The sequence below is a fragment of the Neocloeon triangulifer genome, unplaced genomic scaffold (assembly GCF_031216515.1).
Source record: "Neocloeon triangulifer isolate White Clay Creek 2 clone unplaced genomic scaffold, ASM3121651v1 ptg000012l, whole genome shotgun sequence".
Taxonomy (NCBI): Eukaryota; Metazoa; Arthropoda; class Insecta; order Ephemeroptera; family Baetidae; genus Neocloeon; species Neocloeon triangulifer.
The window spans coordinates 4,555,812-4,575,738 of record NW_026775554.1 but is presented as its reverse complement, the minus strand read 5'-3'; the positions used below and the strand labels follow the sequence as shown (position 1 = coordinate 4,575,738).

At 37.6% G+C, this 19,927-nt stretch overlaps 7 protein-coding genes across 15 annotated transcripts; 2 read left to right on the top strand and 5 right to left on the bottom strand.

Moving 5' to 3' along the window:
- Positions 1–105: 105 nt before the first annotated feature.
- LOC132197584 (muskelin) lies at positions 106–3,578 on the top strand. The gene is made up of 13 exons (XM_059620942.1): positions 106–247; positions 498–567; positions 620–762; positions 821–1,019; positions 1,073–1,271; positions 1,328–1,584; positions 1,686–1,966; positions 2,024–2,258; positions 2,365–2,583; positions 2,635–2,826; positions 2,952–3,088; positions 3,139–3,241; positions 3,294–3,578. The coding sequence occupies exons 1-13, from the start codon at positions 162–164 to the stop codon at positions 3,465–3,467; spliced, it is 2,295 nt and encodes a 764-aa protein (XP_059476925.1). The 5' UTR covers positions 106–161; the 3' UTR covers positions 3,468–3,578.
- On the bottom strand, positions 3,512–6,851 carry LOC132197585 (transcriptional regulator ATRX-like). Of its 7 annotated transcripts, XM_059620950.1 has the most exons (16): positions 6,694–6,851; positions 6,419–6,637; positions 5,941–6,357; positions 5,734–5,883; positions 5,519–5,686; positions 5,289–5,459; positions 5,193–5,234; positions 5,062–5,130; positions 4,798–5,004; positions 4,617–4,751; positions 4,462–4,566; positions 4,291–4,406; positions 4,065–4,233; positions 3,907–4,010; positions 3,771–3,852; positions 3,512–3,672 (listed from the first exon to the last, which is right to left on the bottom strand). In XM_059620950.1, exons 2-16 carry the CDS (start codon positions 6,615–6,617, stop codon positions 3,602–3,604), a joined length of 2,205 nt encoding a protein of 734 aa, XP_059476933.1. In that variant the 5' UTR covers positions 6,618–6,637; positions 6,694–6,851; the 3' UTR covers positions 3,512–3,601. The 7 variants fall into 7 exon arrangements, with proteins under 7 accessions (XP_059476933.1, XP_059476927.1, XP_059476929.1 ...); XM_059620944.1 differs by having other exon boundaries at positions 4,065–4,406; XM_059620946.1 differs by having other exon boundaries at positions 4,065–4,406; positions 4,617–4,745.
- A 158-nt stretch (positions 6,852–7,009) lies between these two features.
- Positions 7,010–10,298, top strand: LOC132197587 (protein adenylyltransferase SelO-like). The gene is made up of 6 exons (XM_059620952.1): positions 7,010–7,208; positions 7,282–7,810; positions 7,871–8,001; positions 8,196–8,631; positions 8,699–9,017; positions 9,076–10,298. Exons 1-6 carry the CDS (start codon positions 7,202–7,204, stop codon positions 9,433–9,435), a joined length of 1,782 nt encoding a protein of 593 aa, XP_059476935.1. The 5' UTR covers positions 7,010–7,201; the 3' UTR covers positions 9,436–10,298.
- A 529-nt stretch (positions 10,299–10,827) lies between these two features.
- LOC132197593 (trypsin-1-like) lies at positions 10,828–12,310 on the bottom strand. 2 transcript variants are annotated; one of them, XM_059620960.1, is made up of 5 exons: positions 12,292–12,310; positions 11,918–12,032; positions 11,685–11,853; positions 11,369–11,621; positions 10,828–11,312 (listed from the first exon to the last, which is right to left on the bottom strand). In XM_059620960.1, the coding sequence occupies exons 2-5, from the start codon at positions 11,970–11,972 to the stop codon at positions 11,016–11,018; spliced, it is 774 nt and encodes a 257-aa protein (XP_059476943.1). In that variant the 5' UTR covers positions 11,973–12,032; positions 12,292–12,310; the 3' UTR covers positions 10,828–11,015. The 2 variants fall into 2 exon arrangements, with proteins under 2 accessions (XP_059476943.1, XP_059476942.1); XM_059620959.1 differs by lacking the exon at positions 12,292–12,310 and adding an exon at positions 12,144–12,244.
- A 239-nt stretch (positions 12,311–12,549) lies between these two features.
- LOC132197591 (trypsin-1-like) lies at positions 12,550–13,761 on the bottom strand. The gene is made up of 5 exons (XM_059620955.1): positions 13,611–13,761; positions 13,330–13,513; positions 13,133–13,274; positions 12,960–13,067; positions 12,550–12,897 (listed from the first exon to the last, which is right to left on the bottom strand). Exons 1-5 carry the CDS (start codon positions 13,657–13,659, stop codon positions 12,601–12,603), a joined length of 780 nt encoding a protein of 259 aa, XP_059476938.1. The 5' UTR covers positions 13,660–13,761; the 3' UTR covers positions 12,550–12,600.
- An 865-nt stretch (positions 13,762–14,626) lies between these two features.
- LOC132198377 (transmembrane protease serine 9-like) lies at positions 14,627–19,749 on the bottom strand. The gene is made up of 16 exons (XM_059622383.1): positions 19,515–19,749; positions 19,267–19,453; positions 19,019–19,157; positions 18,847–18,960; positions 18,632–18,778; positions 18,420–18,584; positions 17,118–17,172; positions 16,841–17,006; positions 16,635–16,776; positions 16,449–16,562; positions 16,133–16,381; positions 15,671–15,764; positions 15,395–15,575; positions 15,175–15,316; positions 15,005–15,118; positions 14,627–14,947 (listed from the first exon to the last, which is right to left on the bottom strand). Exons 1-16 carry the CDS (start codon positions 19,579–19,581, stop codon positions 14,651–14,653), a joined length of 2,373 nt encoding a protein of 790 aa, XP_059478366.1. The 5' UTR covers positions 19,582–19,749; the 3' UTR covers positions 14,627–14,650.
- On the bottom strand, positions 15,906–17,346 carry LOC132197592 (trypsin-1-like). Of its 2 annotated transcripts, none has more exons than XM_059620958.1 (5): positions 17,118–17,346; positions 16,841–17,006; positions 16,635–16,758; positions 16,449–16,562; positions 15,906–16,381 (listed from the first exon to the last, which is right to left on the bottom strand). In XM_059620958.1, the coding sequence occupies exons 1-5, from the start codon at positions 17,176–17,178 to the stop codon at positions 16,088–16,090; spliced, it is 759 nt and encodes a 252-aa protein (XP_059476941.1). In that variant the 5' UTR covers positions 17,179–17,346; the 3' UTR covers positions 15,906–16,087. The 2 variants fall into 2 exon arrangements, with proteins under 2 accessions (XP_059476941.1, XP_059476940.1); XM_059620957.1 differs by having other exon boundaries at positions 15,912–16,381; positions 16,635–16,776; positions 17,118–17,344.
- Positions 19,750–19,927: the final 178 nt, after the last annotated feature.

Below are 19,927 nucleotides of genomic sequence, written 5' to 3'. Positions count from 1 at the left end.
CATTTAATTCCAGAGCAGTGTCCCCGTGTCTCGATCAGTCTCGATTTCCCCTCGCGCCCAAAATGCTCGAAAGTTGGCAGAGCGCAGGCGCACAATATTGCAAAATTTTACAAACAAAAGCAAGCACCAGTAGCAAAATACACTTCTGCCATCCTTCATCAATGGCGTGCGCCTCGCACCAAAATGACAAAATCTTGGACTACACAGTCCATTGCTTCTCTAGTTGCCTCTCAAATTACGCTCCAGAGTAAGTTTGAATTCGTTGGCTTTTTATTTTAGCGACCCATTTTCCTTTACTTTTTTGTTCGCTTTCCCCGAGATCTCAACAATAACATTCGCCGAGGCCCATCCCATTTCGCACTTGACCAAAATATAAATTTAGACCCACGGTCGCTGAGGGAGTTTCATAATGATCTTGGTCTGCTATTGACCTTGTTTGCTATTTTTAATGGTGTCACGCGTTTAAAGCACTTATCATTTTGGTTGCTTTTTTGCAGGAAAATCCAGGAAAACAAACCGTCGGATCAGTTGTCACGATGGTCCTCGGACACAAACAGTCCTCCTCAGGCAAGTTCCAAAACAAACAGCTCTATTTTAATAAAAAAATAAAAAATTTTAGTTTTTGGTGCTCAAACTGAACCGTTGCTCCGTCATTCGATCGATCACTTTTGGAAAGTACGAGAAAACGCACGTCTGCAATTTGAAAAAGTTCAAAGTTTATGGAGGAATGAGCGAAAACAATATGGTCGAATTACTAGAAGGGTCAGATTCATTTTTTTTTAAGTAAATTATTTTATTTCCACGACTGAAATATTTGCAGGGGTTTGCTAAATGACAGCGTTCCAGAGATGTTTGCCCTCACCCACAAAAAAGAAGGCTTCGAGATGCCCTGCCGATATCTCAAGATTGTGCCTCTCCTCTCTTGGGGGCCCAGTTTCAACTTCAGCATCTGGTTTGTTGAGCTAAGGGGCGAGGACAACCCAAAACTAGTGAAAAGAAACGTCCAATTCTTCCACGAAGTAAATTTTAATTAAATCACAAAAAGTGAATGTTAAATTGAAAAATTCCACAGTTTAAAGAAAAGGAAGCGATTCGTCTTTGTCTAAAGCACTTCCGGCAACGAGGGCCAAGCTTTGCCAGCGTTTACGAGGCACTGAGGGTCAACACAGGCATTGAACTTGAAGACCCCAAACTGACAGCACTGCACAACACCCTTGTGTTGAATGCTGACTATGCGGCCACGGAGGAGTTCATGGCCAAAGCAGTCCATGGTATTAAATAAATCTGATAAAATTGAGTAATTGTTTAAACTAATTTCCGCTTGTAGAAGGGCTACTTGACAACCATCTGCTGCGTCAGGACTACACACCCCAGTGGAAGAGGATAATGCTGCCTAAGAGTGAGGGCGAAGAAGACTCGAGCCAGCCAGGCATGAGGGGAGGTCACCAAATGTGCATCGACCCTGTTTCGGAGACAATTTTCCTTTTCGGTGGGTGGGATGGTACGCAGGACTTGAGTGACCTTTGGCAGTTCCACATCCCCAGCAATACGTGGAAGAAACTCTCGTCCAATACAGAAGTTGAAGTGAGTTCTTATCAGTCTGTGAATATTTAAATTTCAATTTTTAAAAAGCCACAAATTCCTTTATTATATTCTTGTAAATATTCATTATAAAAAAATTTTAGGGTGGTCCAAGCGCCCGATCATGCCACAAAATGTGTTTGGACCCTGAAGGTCGGCAAATTTTCACCCTTGGCCGCTATTTGGACAACCAATACCGAAGCGCTGACAACTTGAAAAGTGACTTCTATGTGTATCATATAGAGACCGGTTTGTGGACTTTGATCAACGAAGATACAGCAACTGTGGGTGGTCCACAGCTGATATTTGACCACCAGATATGTATGGACAGCGAAAAGCGGACAATTTATGTTTTTGGCGGGCGCATCCTGACTGCAATTCAGGGGTAAAATAATCAAGTATGAGATTTCTTTCAATTTTGACTATTTAATTTTCTTAACAGATCCCAAGACGAGACTCGGCTAGGTGCTGGCATCACGTACAGCACCAATTCATCAGCTGCGTCAGTCACGTTAGGTGCAGAGATGGACACGGTGCTCTCTGGCATGTTTTCATTTCACATCCCAAGTGGATCGTGGCAAAAAATTTGTGATGATCTGGGTGTTCCTATTTTATCTGGTCAGCGGAGCTCATCTATTATCAGAGCTCGTGTCGGGCACTCGATGCTATTTCACCCTGTGAGTTTTTAGGAATTTTTATATTTGGCTGAATCTATGTTGTAACTAAATCCAAAATTTATTTTCTGCGGCTATATATTGTTACTTAAACTTAATTTACTTCTAGGGACTGCGAGAGCTTTTTATTTTTGCCGGTCAGCGAAGACGCGAATATTTAAACGACTTTTTTGCTTTTAACGTTGACACATACCAAGTGCGAGTGATCTGGAACGGCGACAATAATGTCACAAATAAGAGCAAGAGTGTGCACGTCAGTATACCTGCTACTGGCTACACTCAGAGGGCAACCATTGACCCCGAGTTGGATGAGATTTACGTTCTTTCAGTGAGGTTGCCAGATTAAACTATTTGCAATTGGCTAAAATGAGAATTCCAGGGATTGAGTAAAGACAAGGAGAGACGAGATGAGAATGTCCAAAACTCGTTTTGGGTATACAGTCTGAAGAGGAACAGGTGGTCTTGCATATATAGGAATGAAAACACTGGAGACCAGTATTGGAGCAAAATGCAAAATTTGGAGCCGTGTCCTCGTTTTGCTCATCAACTTGTCTATAGCGTTTCAAATAAGGTAAATAAAATTTTTAGATTTGACAAAAAAGTGTTGCATTCTTCCACTTATCGATGAGATTCAAATGAGAAATTGTTCTACCTAAACGTACACACATTTTTGTATAGTTAAAAAATATATTCTAGATCCATTATCTATTTGGAGGAAATCCAGGCAAACCAAGACCTAAACTGCGACTGGATGACTTCTGGCAGCTTAAGCTTTGTAAACCAACCAAAGAACAACTGCTTCTACAGTGCAGACTCATGATTAGAAAGCACAGGTGAGAAAATGTTTATTTTTTCACTGAGCAAAACTAAAAGTTTCCTTCAGATTCAAGGAGTTAGCAGCGCAAAACACTATGGATGCTCTGGATTATTTGCAGACTTCGTTGCATGAGATAATTGACCATGACGACCCTGAGAGTACGAGAGAGGTAGATTGGTCTGTTTTACATAACGGAATTTATTTATTGAATCCATTATTAGTTCCAGAAGCTAGCTTCAGAGTTGTTCAGAGACCCAAGCGAGAAAGATGTGGAGAGTGGCCCGGACATTGGTCCCTACCATGGCAGGACAGAACTTTTTGACGATCTCTCGGCCTTCTTTTCAAATGAACTGACCCAACCCCATCTGAATCTCATTGACCTTTTACCTCTGTGATTAATTTTCTTTTAACAAGGAGAATATGTGCTCAAAGTCAATGCTCCTTTGTGCATGTTGCTTTTATTTTAAAATAAATTGATTACAACTTACTTTTAGCATCAATTCAAATGATTTGAGAAATTTTTTATCTTTTAGTCCGTCTCTATGAAGTACAGAACGCACTCTTCAGTCTCACTAGCGTTGAAAATTTCCACCTTTTGGCCTATGATCAAAGATATAAAATTAATTATTTAAAAAAATTCTAACATTCTGGGAGGAAGTATTTAACGTTGCAAAATGAAATTAATTGTATAAACTTGCCAGGGCTAGCAAACGTCTCCGACTTGTAGCATGCAACGCCATCTAAAGTAATCCTTGAACTGCCTTTTAATGTGCTGTAAAACTGCAAAGAAATTTTTAATAATTTTGATTCAAACGTGGGCAAAAATATTTGTACCACTTGGTGACAACTGATTAATTTCCTATTCATTCCAGGCTTCAGCTTCACAATACCCTCACAAACAGCATCAGGATTATTTGTGAAAAGTTCAGTTGACATTTCTAAATATAAAAATAAACTGTTGAAAACTTTCAGAAGAACATATTTTGAACTACCATTAAATTGTTTCTTCCAATTTTCAGAACCTTCAGTTTTGGGTACAGCCTCCTGAGAGTGAGCAGAACTAGGTCGAAGCTTTAATTTTACTTTGATATTCTTGGGTATTTGGCGAGGGCCTGTTGTTCTTTGAGACGGCTTTCCTGGTGGAGCTGCTGGGCACTGTTCCTGAAAATTGGCCATATCTTCAGTCTGCTCATTTTCAGGTTTTTCTTTCTTGTCTACAGGTTTTTGCAGAGTAGGCAACTTTGATTTGCGCCTGCTGGTAGTGAGATTCTGCTTCTTGCTTTGTCGTTCCTCTTTCTTTTGAGACTTTCTGCTTTCCTCCAAGTTAGTTCCAGCTTTTTAAAGCAAAAATGAAAAAAAAATTATCCAAAACACGAACTAAGTTATTACATTTTTCAAGCAGCTTTGATTTCGGATTGTAGGCAGTATTTTGCTTCTTATTTTGAGGTTCACCTTCTTTCCGACTTTCTTTAATAGCCTCTATGATAGGGTCAGCTTCAGAGAATGTAAATAATAACATAATATAACAAAATATTCTTAGTTACTTTTAACAGGTGCCTCAGTATCCAAAGTGCATAGGCCATTTTCATAATGGTAGTTCAAACGCTGCTCCCAAAATCGAATTGGGCCAGGTTTAGAGCGAGACGATCTCCGAATGTCTATTTGATCTTGATCTATTTCTATCAGAAAATTAAAATGGCTATTTTCATAATATTAAAAAAATACCTTCCGTCTTTATGGTTCCTGAATTTACACTCGTTGCGCTATCTAATATTGGCAGACTTTTCCTTTTCTTGGCAGGAGGGTATTTAACCCTGATAGGGCCATCTTGCATATTGGTGTCATTCATTTTTTTGTTTTCAAAAAATTTCCGCTTCATTGAGTGTTTGGACAGTGGTTTACTTGGTTCGCATCCCTTATCATTTGTTGAATCTGGAAAATATTTTTTCATTAGGCCATCTCTTTTCTTCAAAAATTTTAATCACTCACGATCAAGGTCAGGCACACTTTCTTCTTCAACTACTACCTGCAGTTTGCTCTCCGTTTTCTTCAATTTTGCTGATATAGAAAAACATTATATTACATATTATTATTATTATAAAGACCATTATTGTGTATACCATCTTTTTCTACGTCCTCTGTCTGTGTTACGACAGGCTCCCCTAATTGAAATCAAAGTTCTTGATAAAAACTGAATACTTATTGCGTTAACTTACGAGTTGGTTGTTGTTGAGCTTTGTTTTTAATACTAGTACTTGAAGCCTTGGATTTCACTGTAACTTCTTTCTGGCTTGTGCCTCCTGCAGGTTTTGCAGTCAATGGTCCAGGGCACTTACCCCAGACTTTTGTTTCAGACACAAAAGTCTCGACTGCTTCCTCTTCTATTTCTGAGTGTATGCAATTTTAAATTACAAATTTTGAAGTACGCAGGAAAAAAATCTCAAACCTTCCAGGGCGACAACTTTTGGAGCCATCAAAACTCTATCAACTTTTGCTGTAAATTGGCTAGAGAATGCACTGGCAATAACGTTTGAGGCAGGCTTGCTTGGTTTAGAGATCTGGATAGGAGACTTAGTCTTTTCAGAACTCTCAGTGGTTGCAGATTCATGTTTACCTGGAATCCATCATGTTATCTTTTATGTAGATTGGATGACGTAATACCTGAAGTAGGTTGGTTTTGGTTGATTTCTAAACCAGTTGACCTCTTAGATTTCTTTGTTGTTAATAATTTCTCTCTGAGGATATCAAGTTCAAGTAAGTCATCATCAGATGATAAATCAGTATCATCTTTCCCTTTTCGCTGATTGGCAACTAAAAGTGGGGAGATTTCGTAAATTATTTTTAATCAAATAAATGGCTCGAAAGTACCAGTTGTGCCTTCATTTGTGAAAAAGCTTGACTCCTGATCTGCCCTTTCTTCTTCCTGTGGCTTCCTTTGCTTAGGGTCAATATTGAAAAATTCCCCATCGGAAGAGGAATCCTTGTCTTCGGAAATCACGGGGCGTTTATCAACGTCATTACTCATTTTTGTTGAGGCATCTGATTCCTTCTCTGCTTGTTTTAATTTCCCTTCATTTTGTTGTTTCCCTTCTTGCTTATTCATTTTCGATTCTTTTGATGCTTTCTCTTTGCTCTCTTGCTTTTCAGTTTCTATTCCTCCCTGCTCTCCTTTTTCTTTATTTGCTCTCTTTTTGACTATGTCAAGCAAATCTTCACCAGAGGAAGAGTGCAGATCCTCATCGTCATTTGCCACCTGAATTCCGCCGTAACACTTCTTCTGAGCTTCTAGAACAAAACGTATTTATTCTCAATTAATTGCACACTTTCAAATAATATGGGTGCTTACTAGTTGAGACACTGAGCTTCACCAGAGGAATGGGTGAAATGACGGGGTCCTTAAAAGGCACAATGTCTAAGTTGTGTTGCAGCTGCTTACTTGTCATCGGAGTACTGGAAACAACACAATTGGGCTTTGTTTTCTTTGACATTTTGTACTCTGCCAGCAACTCTGCTCGATGGGGGCATGTACTCATTTCTACACGCATTCGTCAATTATTTATGTGTCCTTGTGTATAAATATAATTTAAATTACTTTTTCTTTCAATTTAAGTAAATAATTACCCTGTTTCATCAGTTTTAAGCATGCTCAAGACCAAAGACTATGAAAAAAGTACTGTCCAACGTTTCCTGTCCTTCTGTCCTTACTCCTGGCCAGTTTTTTCGTCAACTCAACAAAAGATGAACACGCAAGAGGCACACTGGCCATAGGTTTATTATTATTAGGTCCATGACAATGACACTGGCACACTAGAAACACGCCCACCTAAATAATTCGCGGCAAAATATCGCTTAGCCAATTAAAATCCAGAATTGGTAGCAGCTAAAATTTTGGCCAATACAAATCGAGATAGGATAGACCACTCCCCTTCTTCAGAAAATCACAACAAACAGCAGAAACAGCAGCGCATAATTTCATGCAAAAATTATAATTACAATTCACGTGTTGTCACTTGTCACATCACAACTTTGTGATTTTATTGGCAGATATTACCATACATTACAAATAAATCTTCGAACTTCACCGAGAGCAAAAATTTCTTGAATAATATGATCATAATGATGTCGCATAATGTTACGTAAGAAAATATTTCATGCAGTTTGTTTTTATTCTGCTAATATTATGTAATTCCATTTTACGATTGCATGCAGAGATGATAAGGAGACTCTTTTCAATCCTGCCGTTGGTGTTGTCGTCTAACGCAATCAGCAGCCACACCAAATACCTGCCAGGGTTCACTCAGAGCCAAGTTTACAACCGGTACCTTCGAAATTACACCTTTGTCATGACTTCAGTGACTGAAACATCCTCCTGCCAATTGGCGAGGACCATAGGAGAGTGGTCCTTTGCACCCAATACCCTTTTGTCGCTGCCACTGGACGAGGTGGAGGAAAACTATGTGCGGAGGGACGTTCGCCAGGCTGTTTTCTCAAAAGTCACACCAACCCCTCTGCAGAAAAACTTGCAGCTCGTCGCTGTGTCTGATAATGCATTGGTGTCTATTTTGGATATGGACCCTGTAATTGCGAACACTGAGGAATTTGTTCAGTTTGTGGCTGGCGACAAAATTCTCCCAAGTTGCACACCGCTGGCCCATCGCTACGGAGGTCACCAGTTTGGCGTCTGGGCCTCGCAGCTTGGAGACGGCAGGGCAAATTTGCTTGGTGAATATGTCAACAGGTCCTGATTAAAATTTTTCAATATAGGAAATTTTAATTGATACATTTCTGTTGTAAACAGGGCCGGAGAAAGGTGGGAATTGCAGCTGAAAGGGTCAGGCCTCACACCTTACTCCAGAGGTGCTGATGGACGGGCTGTGTTGAGGTCTTCCGTCAGAGAATTCCTAGCTGCTGAGGCTATGTATTATTTAGGTAACTTTTATTTTAATATAAATGCTTAGTAGAGGTAGAGGATAATGAAAACCGATGAAAATGATCAATGATTCAAATAAAAAAAGTCATTTCAAGCAATAGTTTAATATATTGAAACATAGATTCAAAATATTTTTTTTGCGACTTTAATGCAGGAAACATAATTGATAGATATTTTTACTGTTTCTCTCAAGGCGTTCCAACGTCTCGAGTAGCAGCCCTCATAACCAGTGACGTTGGGGTCATCCGAGATCCCCTTTACAACGGCAACCCTGTCGTTGAAAAAGCCTCTGTAGTGCTTCGTTTAGCGCCATCCTGGTTCCGCATAGGCTCCTTAGAACTGCCCGTCAAGCGTGGAGAAACAGCAACACTGCGCGCCCTCCTCACTTACCTCATCAGCACATCCTTCCCGGAATTGTGGCAGAAGACAGAAAAAAATTTGGCTGAGGCGTGTGTTACGTTCGGACTTGAGGTCGCCAAGCTTAACTACAAAATGTGGGTCGAGTGGCAAAGGGTGGGCTTTGTCCATGGAGTTATGAATTCGGACAATATCAGCTTGATGGGAGTCACCATCGACTATGGCCCTTTTGGATTCATGCCTGCCTTCAACCGCAGATACGTTCCAAACACGTGAGTTTTTTTTTTATAGTATTTGGAAATATGTTTTAATCAATATATATTTTTTTTTAATTCTTAGATCTGATGATGAGGCAAGGTATTGTTACCAGCAACAAATAAGAGCCCTGTTTTTTGACTTGGAGAAATTGCGGGAGTCTCTAGGCTATGTGATAACCTCGGACTACAACACAGACCCTGATGTAAAAGCAAAGCTCGTCCAAGAAATGGCGGAAGGTTTTAGATTCCTCAGAAGGCAGTCTGATGTTGATTTGGAAAATATGTATTTGAAGAAGTTGGGCTTGACAAAGACTGACCATTACGAAGTTGTGGAAAAACTTCTTATCCTCATGGAAGATGCGAAAGCCGATTTTACTGCCACATTCCGCCAGTTATCAGAGGTGAACATTCGATTTATTTTTATGCCATATTTTTTTTTATCAAATTTATTCTCTGTAGGCAAACATAACTGAGATGGAGAATATTGAGGCTACAAAGTTTTGGGCCTTAAAAGAAATCAAAGGACACAAGGATTTTGATTTGTTCTGGTCTATGTATGTTGCTGCCTTAAAAGAAGAGTGCGTTGAAGAGGAAGAGAGGAAGCGAGTCATGTGCAGTGTAAACCCTTGCTATGTGCTTCGGAACTGGATTGCACAAGAGGCAATTGCTGAAGCTGAAAATGGCAATTTCCAACTTGTGCGAAAAGTGGAAAAAATTCTTCAGAGGCCCTACGAGAGACAAGAAGAAGCGGATCGTCTTAACTTCGGCGGGAAACCACCAACCTGGGAAAAGCAGCTCAAGGTGAGTTGCTCCAGTTGACATTCGAGTAGTTAGTGAGGTGATGGTAATTAGACTATTGGAGCTCTGAATTTGCTGATTTATTCGAACTAAATTTTGGATCAATTAGTTCAGTTTGATTGGGAAATAGAAAATTGCGTGTGATTATATGAAGAAGTGCGTGAAAAGTGACAGTGAATAACTTGCTAACAAAATTTTAAAGAGGAAAATCGTTTGAAATAAAATCAACTCTGAAAATTTATAGTATTTAAAGGTTAGTTTTTTATTAAGTATACTGCATCATTAACTATGATGGTTAATATCAAGTTGGATACCAAAAAAAGCATCCCCATTGTCCTTTTAACATCTTAACACACACAAGATTTCCATTTATTTATTTATTTTTACGATGCATTGGAAAAATCCTATTTTGTTCACTTTGTTCGAAAACCCCGATGCTCTAGGGTATTCCGTTGGGGTAATCTGACAACTTTTGAGACACACTAGGGAGGTCTTTACAGAAATTGGCTCAGCTATAGTCTTTGGAATCATTAAGGCTCATGTTGATGGCCTGGTTAGGAACTTGGAACTCTTTAGCTGGAGGAACAGAAATAATCTTTTGTCGTTTTATTGGTTGCAAAATAATCATACCAGTTGCCGGTGAGAGATGATCACCGTCACAAGTATTGAAGCTTTTCTGCAGCACATTTATAGTTCCTTCTCTTGCACAAAGTTATGGAGGGGGCAGGGGGCTTATTTTTTATTGCTTGGTGAATAAAATATTTTTTGATGTCTAAAAACAAAAAATTACCTGGCAAATTTGAATAAAATGAAGATTAAAAACAATTTGAATTAGATTCAATGTTTTAATGCTTTTCACAAAAGAAAACATTTTCAGAGCAAAAAAATAATAATATTTGATGAATTGAATAGCAATTGCTTAATATCAATTTGAAATTTTTATTTAATCATGATTTATTGATAAATGAGAACAACTAAAAATCTTATTGTTATATAACAAACAATTCGAAAATAAGCGTGATATTTATTTATCTTACTTTTTTGGATTTTTTTATCAAAGAATTTGGAGCACACACGCATAGGCAAGCTTTTGGCAAACAATTTTTAACAAAGATTTATCTTATCGTGATGAGCAGATTTTTATAGCCTTGCAAGTAAAATTTTTACATTTTAAGAGTATTGGCAACTTTGGGTGAAGCAATAGTTAAAAAAATTAAATTGATTGATCTACAAGAGCAAAGTTTTGTCTAAATATTTACTGTTTTTATTTGTTTCTGCTGTTATTCTTGGTCAAAGAATTTGCAAACAAGAGCTATTTTTAATGCCCATAGAAGATTATTAATCTACAATTTACAAAATAAACCTAATTTGCATAGCAACAAATTAAGGGAGACAATAGTAAGAAAAATTAATTCATATTTTTTATTAAAAAATAAATGTATTTTAATTAGCATATAAAGATGACAGAGAGATGCAAAACGGCCTAAAAATTTCCTGAATTGAAATTATATAATATTAAAATTTTATTTTGTTCCGTGCACAAAATTTAAATCAGCAATCAGAAAGAAAACTTTACATGATTTTCTTTTTCATCGGCTTATTTATACTCCAGTTATTTGATTGATCCAGTCCCTGTACGCTGAAGCTTTTGTGTAAATTCCGGGGATTCCAGGCGCAGCGCATCCGTCGCCCCACGATGAAATTCCATGCAATGTCCCATTAAAAAAAAGTGGGCTTCCAGAGTCCCCTTGACAAGCGTCGGCACCTCCCATCGGAAATCCAGCACAAATCTGACTTGGAAAAATTCCCCCAAAATTGACGTACACTGCATCACAGTCGATCTGGGGAACAATAGGCACTTCCACTTTCAGGAGAAGGTCTGAATAATTACCACCAAGCTAGAATAAATGAACGCTTTAAAAATAATAAAATACTTAATTGATATTTTTGTTACCGATGTGGTGCCCCAGCCCGAAACCGTGGCCAAAGTTCTGGCTGGAGTGTCGACTCCTTGGTCCAAAAGGCCAATTGGCGCGGTCTGGCCATTCCATTCAAATGGTGGGTCTACTTGCCAGACGGCAATGTCATTTTCGAATGTGATGGGGTTCCATCCCTCGTGCACATAAATGTTTGACACGTTGTGTTGTCTTCCACCTTCATAGATGTTCACGGTACCAGAAATGACTGTGTAAACCTTAGCTGGGTAGCTTTGGAATAATATTAACCTCATGAATAGCAATGCAATCAAATACAAAATTCAAGATACATACTCTGAGCAATGTGCAGCGGTGACAATAAAATTTTCGCTTATGATAGAAGCTCCGCAATTTATCGAGCCAAAGAGAAAAATTGCAACTTGCCACGGAATTTCTCCTTCCGATGCTGTGGTGCCTCCAACAATTCTCACTATACCTTCAGTAACTGGTGTCAAAGCGTGCACTGAAAATAGAAAAGTTTAAATAATTTTTTTCCGTGATTAACTATATAGAAATTAAAAAATCACCAAGAAATTGTTGGGCAGCAAAGAAGAAAATAAGCAGTAGAGTGCAGCGTGCCATTTTGAATGCCGGTCCGAATTAGTTTATAATTTTAATTAAAAATCAAATAGATGTTGATCGCTGAAAAAAAGAGTTGATTATCAATGGTGCGTGACCTTCGAAAAGCCGTCTTAGATAAAACTTGAAGGTTCTAGATTGAATACTAATATGCACTAAAACACAAAGACCAACATATCATTCAACACGGTTGTATTTATCTGTCAAATCAAAGCATGCAATACTTTTGTTAACAAGAAATTTTTAATTTCGCGGTAAATAACTTATTTGGTATATATCATAAAGTAATTTAACAAAACTGGGTAAAAAAAATACTAGTTACTATATGATTTATATTCATATGATTGGTTGGTTAATTCAATTTATTTGAAATTTTTCTTCTAAAATTTGGTACTCAATAGTGTTTCACGTTTTTTATAAAATTTTCTCTATGTTAATAAATTAAAAAGGATTAAATCAAACAGACTAATGCATAATTACTCGTCAAAATTTTTTCCCTGTTTAATTAAATTATTGCATGTTGAGTTATATTCATAATTTCTAAAGCGATTTTTAAGTTGGTGTTAAATATGAAACAAAGTTTTTCATGTGATATTGCTTTCTTTTATTTCGAAATGATCACAATTTGGGTTTAGACTCCAGAGACCTGGTTGATCCAGCCCAGCCAGGAGAAGACCTCAGTGTAGACTCCGGGGTAGCCGGCGTAGGCGCAGCCATTGCCCCAAGAGACAATACCGTGGATGACACCGTCGAAGTACAGGGGGCCGCCAGAGTCTCCCTGGCAAGAGTCAACACCACCCTCGGGCACTCCAGCGCAGATCTGATCCTGGGGAACTCCTCCGAAACCAGCGTAGTCAGATTCGCACTGGGCATGGTTGTAGATGGGGACAACAACCCTCAAGAGGACAGGGGAAGCAGATCCACCAGCCTGAAACACAAAGATTTGTTGAGTCTGACATTCATAAAAGAGCGGATAGAGTTTTGACTTACGGAGGTGGTGCCCCAGCCAGAGACAAGGGTGGGGGTTCCATCAGCAGCTTTGCCTTGAGCCAGAGGGACAGCGGCGGTGTTAGCGTCAAAAGCGATCTGACCCCTGATCTGAAAAATCAATGCAAGGTTAACTTTCCTAAGCAGTTCATAGAAGTTTGAAAATCTCAGCTTACCTCCCACAAAGCAATATCACCGGTGAAGGTGCTGCTGCTGTAGTCGGGGTTGATGTTGATAGTGGCGACGTTGTAGGTAGCTCCGGGCTGGGCGGTCCTGAGGGTGCCGGTAATGACACGGACTCCGTTGGGGGTCTGGCCACTGGAGACGGGAAAGTTAGGAAATTTCAATTACACGTAGGCGCTCATTGTCTTACGTCGAGCAGTGGGCAGCGGTCAAGATGTAGGTTTCGCTGATGATGGAACCACCGCAGAAGTGGAATCCGGAAGTGTACTGCAGAGACACCTGCCAGGGGATTTCTCCCGCGGCGGCAGGAGATCCACCGACGATCTTGTCGCCAGCCTTGAAGAGCTGGGGACCAGTCAGTTTGTGGACTCCGCCTGAACAGAACAATGATTGTCCATATTCAATATTTTCAATTTTTTTTTTCAAATTTTTTAATTTATGAAAATGCATCTTAATATGACTGGTACTTACCAAGAGCCAGAGCGGCGCAAGCCAGGACGATCACCACCTTGGAGTACATGGTTGAAATGTGCTTTGCCGTTTGTGGAGTTGGCTTTTTATACAAATTTCAGTAGCTCTTATCAGTTAAAAATTTGGCAATATGTCATGGTTTGGGGTACAGATTTCATGTACTGGCTTATCAAGATTTCTACAGATCTTAAGGTCCACACTTTAGTGCCGCGGTTGACGCGAGCTTCGATTTCTTAAGTTGATTGTTATTATGTGTAGCACTTTGTTCAATCAATTCATGTAATCTGTAACGTCCAAGAAAAGTTACTAAAATAAATTAAATATTATTGCACAATACCAACAAGTGCAAATGAATTCTAAATCGATTTATTTAACAAAGAAAACCAATTTTCTGCAGTCAATTGTGATTCAATTATTTAAAGTTCTCGCTTTTTTCTAATATATTTTACATTAAATTTTACGAAGCTTATACATTATACAGACTTTTCATCACTTAACGATATGGTGGCCAATAAAATAATATATTTTTGTGAGGAATATTTTTTAACAAATTAAATACAAATGCTAAAATAATTTTCAGTGTTTTATAGGGCTAATTATACTTAATATTTTGCTATTTTGTAGTTGAATTTTAATGAACATAAATAATTAAACTTTTTATATTTTCTTATTAAATATTGAGATTGACAGACGCAAAAGTTTTGATCCTGATATAACGTATAGATATGAACGCCAATATTTAAAAAAAAAAGGGGAATTCTTCATGTTTCCAAATTAGATTAAATTAGCGTATTTCCCTCTGGCAACAATGAGATGAATAGATTTGCAAAAATAGAAGAGTCCAGTATAAAAATTTTCCACTATTTAGCAGCAGAGGTTTCTATAGTTTTACAAATTAATTAGTCAGAAAACGTATTTGAAAGGTGAATAGGAATGAAATGATTTACACTGAAACAAAATAACTTGGTATCAAACAGATTATATATTTTATTTATTCATTGATAAAACTTGGGAATTTTAAATTTTTTTGGAAAAAGACTTTAAACACCAGCAGTCGCGGCAATCCAATCCCTAAACGCTGAAACTTCTGTGTAAACCCCTGGAAATCCAGCCCAAGCGCACCCGTTGCCCCACGAGACGACGCCGCGAATTTCGTTTCCAAAAACCAGGGGGCCGCCGGAGTCACCTTGGCACGAATCTTTGCCGCCGTCGCTAAGGCCAGCGCAAATTTGGTTTTGGGGAATTCCGCCGAAACCAACGTAACTCACGTTGCAATCCTCCGTAGACACGATGGGAATTTCCACCTTGAGCAAAGTGCTTGGAGTTGAACCTCCGAACTAGGCAGTAATGCAATTTATTAAAGACAGAAAATAAGCAAAAAAAATATATAATACGGTGGTTGTGCCCCAGCCTGAAACCATCATGATTGAGCCAGTTGGAGTTTCGACTCCTGCAGGTGGGAGATTAACAATCGCAGTTTGCTTATCCCAGGTAAAGGTGTCGGAAATCTGGCATCCACCCAAAAGTAGACATAATTATTTTTATTTTTAAAGTACAATTTTACCTCCCAAAGCGCTATGTCGTTTCCAAAATCAGATCCGGTGTAATCCTGGTGAGAAATAATTTTGCTCACGGCATGAATGGATCCTGGATTGGAAGTTTGCAACGTGCCAGCAACAATACGGACCTGTTCAGGTGTTTGTCCCCTAAAATTTAATTCAAAATAAAAAATAAAAAAATCAGAAAAATATATTTATTTGAAACGCATTATATTAGGCTCTTACACAGAACAGTGGGCCGCTGTGAGAACCCATTTGTCACTTATGATTGATCCTCCGCAAAAGTGGAATCCAAAATCAAATTGCAGAGAGACTTGCCAGGGAATTTCTCCGATTTGGGCTTCACTTCCGCCCACAATACGAGATCCACTACTAAAAACTTGTGGACCCCGCAAAGAAACTCTGCCTATTATTAAAAAAAAAAAAAAACACATTTTAATTCACATTTTTTCATCCAAATATTATCACAAAATGTATATATATTTAAAAATTATATTTTACCAAAAGCAGCCGTAACGCTCACGAGGGTAAGTAAAGCTGGGGTGTGCATCTTGGTTATTGGCGATCCGTAATGAGAGTACGCGCCCATTTTATACTATAACTTAAAGGAACTTATCTCTATTTTTTCAAATGTATCTTATGTATCTATTTGAAATAATATAATATGAGTAATCTATTTGCACTACTTAATTGTTTTGATCTATTAACCTGAAAACTGGAATCGATATCAAAACAGTTTTCTGATAGAAATATCTTCTTTTATTTCACTGTTTTTATTAACAAATTTTCATAACACGTTTAATCAAAGAAATTTCACACAGAAATTAAAATTTTTTTTAAATCTGAGAATTTAATTTGATTTTGTACTGAAAATTAAGGGAAAATGTTTTAAATTTTTATTTTTTAATTAATGTGAAATTAAATTTGAGAGTTGCTCAGGATCCAGTCGAGGTAAGCAGACACTTCGGTGTAAACTCCGGATTGTGCTTGAAACCCGCACATGTAGCCCCAAGCAACAAGTCCGCGAATTTCGCTTTCTGCTGGCAGGAAAAGGGGTCCGCCGCCGTCACCCTGACAGGAGCTGAGACCCTGCTCTGGGACACCAGCACAAATCTGGTCGGCTGAAATTCCGCCAAAATCGACGTAGCTCTCGTTGCACGCTGCTTTAGAAATAACAGGAATTTCCACTTTTCTTAGAGGATCTGGGTTTGCCTATTAAAGGGAGAATCTTAATTTTTTGTGAAAAAAAAATAAAAAAATAAATTATAGATAAACTTACTGATACCGTTGTGAATCCAGAAACAGTCAGCAGAGTTCCAGCAGGAGTCTCAACGTTTTTAATGGGAAGTTTTACTGGGGATGTTTGATTGTCCCAGACAAAAGAATCGGTTATCTAGAATTTGTTACAAAACTTTCGTTTATTTAATTTTTTTAGCTTCATATTATTTAAATTTATTTTCTTCACCTCCCAGAGGGCGATATCATTTGAATGCATCTCTTCATTGTAGTTTTCGTGGGTGATTATTCTGCTCACGGTGTGCACAGATCCAGGCAGGTCAGTTTGGATCGTTCCGGCGACTACTCGAAGACTGTTAATATTCCAGTTTCTATGATACGTATAGAAGATTTTAAGGCAAAAAAATTTGAAATTTAAATTGTTGTCCGACTCACTGAGCACAATGTGCTGCTGTGAGGACCCATTTTTCGTTGATTATTGATCCACCGCACCAGTGGAATCCAGTGTAAATTTGTATTGACACTTGCCACGGGATTTCTCCTGCGGGCACCTCGACACCACCAAAAACTTTCTCTCTTTGTCTGGGATCAACGACTCTGCCTGCATTTTGATTAAATTTTTATTTATGAATAATTACAATATTTACTAAAGACAATGGCGCACAAAAAGTGAAAACTTATTAAAATATTAAAATATTTTTGTGTATATTACCATGAGCTTCCAAGAGAAACAAGGCAGTAAAAACGGTGGAAAAAAGCAGCATTTTCTGCATCAATATACAAAAGATAGTAGGTGAGATTTAAGAAACTTATCCGTTGCTATATAAATTTTAAGAATTTTTTTTCCTTCTGGAACCGAAAACTAAACACGCGTTTTAATTAGTGGAAGTATAATTTTTTGAACTTTGAAGGTTGTATTATCTTTCTGAATTAATCGCTTGTTTTTATTCAATAGATTATTTTATTTTGCTTTGCTTTGAAGTAATAATCAGTTAATTTCAATCACACTTAAGATAACATTAATTCTTTGTTCTCAATTATAACTGATCGATAGTTGCTGCTATTGTTTGTGCAACACTCCGTCAGTCTCAAGAGGCAGATAAGGGAAAAGAAAATCCCCAAGTGTGTCGAGTCATCATTGATATTATGAATGTTTGCTTGTGACAGCAAACGATAATTATGCTCATTACGTTTATTCACTATTTTTTATAAAAATTTACAGAAAATACAATTTTGAAAATAAATTCAATAAGTCTCTCATAAGAAAAACTCAATTTTCTAAATATTCTTTTCCCGCATTTTATTATTCTGGCGGATATATGCAAATTACTTGAAATTTTGTATATAAATATTGAACTTCGTCTCGTTTTTCTCCAATAAAATTAAAGGGTTTGTAAGTTGTAAGTTATCCCCGGGTCACTGTTGAATTAAATGATAGGTCATGAGATTAGATCTTCACCACTTTTTATTGCGCTAGCAAGTCAAGGGCATCTGGACGACAGAAATACGAATACGCTTTTTAACTTTTTTACTTAGCAACTTAGCCTCTTGAAATCCCCGTACCAAAGGTACGCTCGAAGTTATCTCTTTGTTAATAAGCACTTTGTTTGCTACTCGAGCACAAGCAAGCTTTATCCAAGCTCTTTTTTTGCAATCTTTGATTGATTGATCGGCTGAACGCTTAGTTTTCACTAACTACTACCTAGGGTTTAATTTCAATTTGTTATTTTGTGCCCGAACCCAAACCACTTGTGCCTTAAATCAATAATCTCACAATTAATGAATAGAAATTTTAGAAGTGCCTGTGATCAGAAAAAATAAATAAAAAATGGTACTTAAAAATTCATTAGGTTTCGAAAATTAATTTTCTTAAAAAGTGGATTGCCAATAAAAAACAAGCAAAAAATCTTTATTAATTAAATGTTTTAGTTGCAAATTGTGTTTTAAGAAAATTTTATGAAATTTAATAATATAGCATTGAAAAAAAGTAATATTATTTTCTGTGTTTCTAAGCTTTACAAGATGTTGTCGAGTTGACAGTTTGAGAAATCCACTTTGTGTAGCCCGCGACTTCTGTGTAGACTCCAGGGTAATCAGGAATGGCACATCCAAAATTTGGGCCCCATGAGACGATTCCAAAAAGAACGCCTTGGTCAAACATTGGTCCTCCGGAGTCTCCCTAAAAGATTTTTGTAAAAATTGGGTCTGAAAAAATCAATTTTTTACTGCACAAGAATCCTTTCCGTCTTGCCCGGCACAAATGTTGTATCTAAAGATGCCACCCAAATCTTGGTACAGTAAATTGCAAGTGTTTTTGTCAACAATTGACACATCAACTTTTTGTAGAGTCAAAGGTATATTTGCTTCCTCCCACTTATAGGAATGAATATTATTTTTAGTTCATTTAATATTTTGTTAACAAATTAGTTGCAAATTATTACGGATGTTAATCCCCATCCAGAAACGGTCAAAATAGTGTTTGCTGGAACTTCAACGTAGGGCTCGGGAAGTCGAATTGGCTGGACTTTGGCACTCCAATTAAACGGAGGATCAATCTGATAAATTTTTATATAGTCTTTTATTTTTATATCAGACTCATAATATGTAAACTACCTCCCAAACAGAAATATCGTTTTCCAAAGTAAAGGGATCATAGGAGCCGTGGGTCTTAATCTTTATCACATCATGCAAAGTCCCTGGATTTTGACGGTTTATTGTGCCAGCCAAAACTTGATAATCCTCGGGTAGAAATCTGGAAATTTTTACCTATAATATTCATTTGAATTTTTGCAACAACAAAAAAGTTGAAAGTTTAAGCATTAATTAATTCGATTTTCATTATATTAAATTTTAACGTTTACTCTGAGCAATGGCCAGCAGTGATTATGTAATTGGCTCCAATAATAGATCCTCCACAAATGTGATCCCCAAAAGTGGTGCTCTGAATGGAAACCTGCCAAGGGATTTCGCCTTCCTTCGCCTCTACGCCGCCTACGATCTTATTTCCAGTGGTGAACTGTCTGAAGTACGGGTCAGCGATTCTTTCACCTGTCAATTTATAGCTTCCAAAGATTAACTGCAATTAAAATATTATTAATAATTTTGATACCTAATGCTACATTCGTGAAAAATAGTAGTGCCACAAGAGAGATCGGTGTGTTGCGTGATGAAGACATATTGATTTAATGTGCGCAATTCTTTTTTTATATTGTCTTGACGTATAGAATGCGCGCTTTTTTAATTGCTAGATTTATTTATGGCCTTTCTGACAAAATGCATTATAGCAAATTAATCCGTGACAGATTCAGACTAGCACAGTCACTATCATAACGATAGTAATCTTTGTGTGGAAAATCCTTGTGCGTCAAATTGTCATCAGCTCTTATCTGTAAAACACCATTATATTTCTCAACGCGTTGCGAAGGTTTTATTTTTCAATTTATGTGGAAAAAAGATCTTCTATAGTCTTTGAAGAAACAGACAGCGACTCTTATTTCACACTTGATAAAAATTAAAATTGCA